Here is a 5,458-nt window from a genome sequence, read left to right on the forward strand (position 1 = left end):
TCAAATAACTTAATAAAATTTACATTGCTCTTTAAAATTGTGGTGTTTCACTTTATTACTGTTTTTGTGCTGCTTAAATACCTTACACATTGCGTCTAGGTTAAGCCTGGCTGATTTTTGTGCCAATCTACCGAGGGTTACGCACAGGTTAATTTAGTGACTTTTTTGTGGTTTACCCTGTATGGGATTGTGGCTGTTCCTAACCAGGACTCACACCACAGTCAACCAACAACACAATTTCTCACAGAGTATATGACTGACATGCAAGTGCTTTACAAATATAATGACTGCTCTCTCTGCTGTTTTATATGTACTCAGGCATGGTGCCTCTGTCCTAAATCTCAATCTGTGCTCAGTCTACAAAAGGGAAAGGTCTTTGTTATGTATTTAAACTTTTAACTAACTTCTGGTTACAATTGGTAACTGTTGCCAAAATGTAACTCTAGAGGGAATCCCTGAATCCAGGAAGACCACACAACTTTTAAAACAGATTACTAGAAGCAGGAGACAGAATGGACTACCTACCCCTGATGCTCCTTCACATGCATATCTAAGTTTGGCTTCCCTACAAGCTGAGCTTTATTCTGTACTGATGTTAACACTGTCAGAAATCACTGTCAGGAGTCACTGCCTAAAGCCCTTGCGGCTGAGGTCCCCAATGGTCTTTTCATGCAAGACAGTGATTGACAGTTTCTGTCTTGGCCTGTCAAACAAAACCCACATAAGCTCAAATCACACATGTGGCTTTTACATCAGATTTTTGTCAAAGCATGTTTTATTGATTTTTGATTCCTCAATTATAACAAAATATTGAGCACAATTTTCTACTGCATTCTCATATTACATCAGACACTACTGTCACATCTGTGCTTGATGTGTGTCAGAAGGCGCTTCCAATTCGAAATCCACTCTCTTGCTTTTCGAGTTCAGCTAAGTAAGAATCTTATCTAACAAACCAATATAACCACAAAACATTTAACTTAGGTATATAGTAGTGCTGCACATACAAAAATATCTAAATGTTTCTAATATTAATTTTCATTGTTATGAAGGTGTATGGTGTGGAGTGAATGCATTGAGCAGCCCTCATCAACAAACAAGATGGCATGCGCACTGCTGTCTCTGCTGATGTCGGTCGGGAAGGTTAATTATGGACATTTTAAATTCGGCATCCATTCCTCAGTTCCCAAACGGTTCAGGGTCACACGATAGATATACCTCATTCTTGAAGGATAGTATTACCTGTTCCCATCTGTGTGTGAACTCCCTCTAACCCTTGCCTCTACAGTTTCCAAATGGAGTACCTATCCCACCTAGTGTTATCATCTGTTAGACCCTGTGACTGGGTGCAACTAGCTCTGTATGCTACTTAAAAAAGGAAATGGAACAGGTAAAGTGCTGCTGAATTATTTTGTATCTGAATGATGGGGAGGGAAAAAGCAAGAATGATCTTGACTCTCTAGTGCTAGAAAGCACAGATATTGCCTGGTATATCTTTTACTTGGAATACTCTATAATTTATGTAATGTATTCAATAATCAGTGAAACACTGCAGGCTTCATTTAAAGACGTAAGATTTGCTGATTGTCCCCCATGAAAGAATCCCTTTCAATTTGTATATCAAAACATGGACATTTATTCAGTTTCTATCAATAACCTTGTTTGACCAATTCAGTAATAGTCAACAAATGTGTTATCCTGCTAGAAAAATTCATACATTTGTGTGTGCTGGAAATGTACACTTATTGGGGATTTTACAGAAGAACTGTGTTTTGTAGGCTTATAAAAACCTTGTTAAGAATGTTGATGCCATTTATGCCATGCATTTCAAATTATTAGTGTTTAACCTTTAAAATGTAATCCTACTTCAAGAAACATATTAACTTACAATTATTTTAAGGGTAGGATATCTCTACATTCATTGTGTTTTTAGAAGGAGTTTGTAACAGTCATTGAACATTTAATATGCAATTACCTAGTATCCGCAATCTGAATTAATTTGTCATGGTCAAATTGCAGATCCTCTGAAGACTGAAGCATGTATTTTATGACTGAATGGGAATTACTTGAAAGTCATTCAACTATCAGTTGCTTAGGATCTACCTTGTGTCCTCTTAGATCGCCACCTTTCATGATGTATGCGAGTTGGATATTTTGAAAGCCAAAATTTCGTGGCCTGTCCATGTGTTTAGATAAACAAACCAAAAGACAGATGGAAATGTATCCAGTAACTTGTAGAACAGTCAGCAGCCTTACTAGTACAGGGCAACACCATGTCTTAGAGCATAAAGCAGGTCCTTTCAAACATAACAATCAAATGGATATTGACAAATAATGAAATGTTAAACATCTGATAGGCATGATACAGTGCAATACTTTGAAAGCGTAATTAACAATTTTGATAAGTCACACAATCACAATGGCTTAAGAGTTTGGATGCACAAGAACAGTAAACAGCACTATAAGAATTATTGACTCTGGAGGAATGAAACAAACTTGATGCTTCATTTTCAAGGATGGCTAGGTCCCATGTAGGTACTACTAGATATAAATGCCGGGAACATAAACATCTAAATGTGAGCGGAATTATTCATGTCTGGCTGCTTTATCCGAGCTCCCATCCTGAAAATTGAACCAGCGTTCACACAAAAGAATGCACCAAGAATAGACTTGAAATCAAGTGAAACAGAAGAACAATTGATAAGACACCAAGTCAAGGATCCCATATCTTTACTCCCAGAGCTTCACCTTCAAGAAACATGTCACAATTGGTTGGTTTGGAGATACCACTGTATTTATTAGCCAGCTCAACACATTGAATGTATTGTAGATATTTAAGTGAGCTTTTAATGTCTGCTGTGGATAAGTGCTGATTATATGTATGTCAATCAATGCATTTCATTTCTTAAGAACATTTTTCTGTTATAATTTGTTTGTTCAGAAAATAATGCCAATGGCTTATGGAGGGCTGATAAACCGAACAAGTATAACAGAATTTATTTTCTTTGGATTCCCAAGTCTCACACAATTTCGTGGATTCTTTTTTGTAACATTTTTACTAATTTACATGAGTACTGTGCTTACAAACCTGGCTATTGTGTCAATAATATATGCAGATTCACACCTGCACAAACCAATGTATTTCTTTCTGATGAACTTGTCGCTACTTGACATCTCTTTCACTTCAGTCACTTCACCAAAATTGCTAACAATCTTCATAACAGAGCCTTCTCGTATATCCTTTCATGGATGCATGTCCCAGTTGTATTTTGCTACATCGTTCACAAGCACTGAATTTTATCTACTAACAGCCATGGCTTATGACCGGTATGTTGCAATCTGCAATCCACTGAGATATACAGTGATCATGAACATGAAGATTTGTGTCCTGCTGGCGGCTATTTCGTGGACCATCGGTTTTCTTGACACTCTACCACCTCTAGCCTTGGTGTGTAGGCTCTCGTTCTGCAATTCCAGAATCATTAATCATTTTTTTTGTGATCTCAGAGCTCTTATCAGGCTGTCATGTGATGACACACTGATAATGGAACTCCTCATCTATGTTGAGGGAGTGTTCATTGGATTTGTCCCTTTTCTTTTAACTCTCATGTCGTACACGTATATAATATCCACCATTATAAAGATCCGTTCTGCCGACAGAAGATGGAGAACTTTCTCCACCTGTGCATCCCACCTCACTGTCGTCATTATATTCTATGGGACTGTCATGTGCACCTACATGCAGCCTACAACGTCTAATCCACAATACCAAGACAAGCTGTTTTCTGTTCTATACACAACTTTTATCCCATTGTCGAATCCATTGATTTACACTCTAAGAAACAAGGATGTTAAGAAGGCACTAAAAACAGTGATTCACAGAAAGATTTGCTAATCATAAATTACACACTACTTTCCTTGTATGAGCAGAATGGATACAACGTTTTTTAAAGAGCTTCATTAAATTGTTAGGTTTTAGTTTTTGAGAAAGCTAATTTAATAATTCAACAATGATCTTATCGATTCATTGTCAGAGGTTTACTGTATATTCATCACTATATCAGAGACATATCTGAGATCACTTCTTATATCAATGGAGCGATATGTAAATTAACTTTTAATTATGTTTATCTTCCCATGTCAATGTTTTCAGTATATCACAAAGTTTATGAATTGTGTTTTGGGACATGTTTGTTCCTAAATGTAGTTTCCTCTCAAATGTAAGCAAAATAATGGTTTAAGTTTGTTCCAATTGTTGGAAGTATGTGTGAATGATAAAAATTGTATTTGGAGAAATATCAAACTGTGTTAAAATCGTGCTCAAACAGGTCCATGTGTTTTCTAAAATAAGCAGTGTTCTTAAAGTTAAATAAACGTCACTAACCTCTCGCATAAATACATTATTTTCTACATATTAAACCTTACTTTTGTTGATTTATAAAATTCTTCTCAAATTCCTTTAACCAAAAACACAAATTTAATTTCTAATTTTCAATGATGTGAATGTGTAATGTATATGATATTTGAAGGAAAAGAGCATACCCTGATTGGACAAAATTAGAGATAATTAAGACACATTAAACATTTAGGTGGTCATTACAACCTCGGCAGTCTTTTAAGAAGACCACCGAGGGACCGCCGTGCGGAAGACAGCCAGTAGTGGCGGTTTGCCGCGCGGCGTATTATGACCGTTGGCTGCCCTCCGTTGTTTTTCCGATGGAGAGCCGCCAACAGCCATACTTGTGGGCGGCGGGGAAGTGGAGGTTGCTCCACCTCCACCGCCATGCCAACAGAACACCGCCGAGCTAATCACGTTATGTGATTCTGCGCGGTGGTGTTCTGTTGGCGGTGTAGTGTTGGCGGAGCTGCCCCCATGGCTCTCGTCCCCTCCCGGAGGATTGACAGAACAGGTAAGTTGATCGTCCATTAGGGGAGGGGGGCGGGGTGGGTTGTGTGCTGTGTGGGTGCATGGGGGTGTGTGTCTGTGTATGTGGGGGGGTGTGTGAGTGCGTGTATGCTTGCGGGGTGATGCGTGTTTCGGAAATGTGTGCGTGTATGTCTGTATGTATGTCTGTATGGATGTGAGCGTGAATGTGTGAATGTGGGGGTACGTGTCTGAGTGTGTGGATGTTGGCATGTATGTTGGTGTGTGTGCGTGTATGTGTGTTGGTGGTGCCTGCGTGCGTGTCGGGTGTGTGTCAGTAATGGTATGTTGGGGGTCGGGGTGGGGAGGGGGGCCCTGCCACCTTTGGGGGGTGGCAGGGTTGGTGGGGGGTGTAGGGGAGGGAGTCGGGGTGGGGGTGGGGGGTAGGGGTGACCCCTATCAGTGCCAGGGAAGGAATTCCCTTGCACTGATAGTGCTTACCGCCATGGATTTCATGGCGGTTCCTACCGCTGGAAATCCACGGCGGTAAGCTGGGTCACAATACCGGCGGCGGTATTGTCACGGCCTCCGGGC

The 5,458-nt window shown here is 39.7% G+C and overlaps 1 protein-coding gene across 1 annotated transcript; it reads left to right on the top strand.

Annotated features, from left to right (window-relative positions):
• Positions 1–3,067: 3,067 nt before the first annotated feature.
• On the top strand, positions 3,068–3,895 carry LOC138246722 (olfactory receptor 5AR1-like). The gene has a single exon (XM_069201492.1). The coding sequence runs from the start codon at positions 3,068–3,070 to the stop codon at positions 3,893–3,895; it is 828 nt and encodes a 275-aa protein (XP_069057593.1).
• The last annotated feature ends 1,563 nt before the right edge of the window (positions 3,896–5,458 follow it).

Source organism: Pleurodeles waltl, chromosome 7, assembly GCF_031143425.1.
Source record: "Pleurodeles waltl isolate 20211129_DDA chromosome 7, aPleWal1.hap1.20221129, whole genome shotgun sequence".
NCBI lineage: Eukaryota > Metazoa > Chordata > Amphibia > Caudata > Salamandridae > Pleurodeles > Pleurodeles waltl.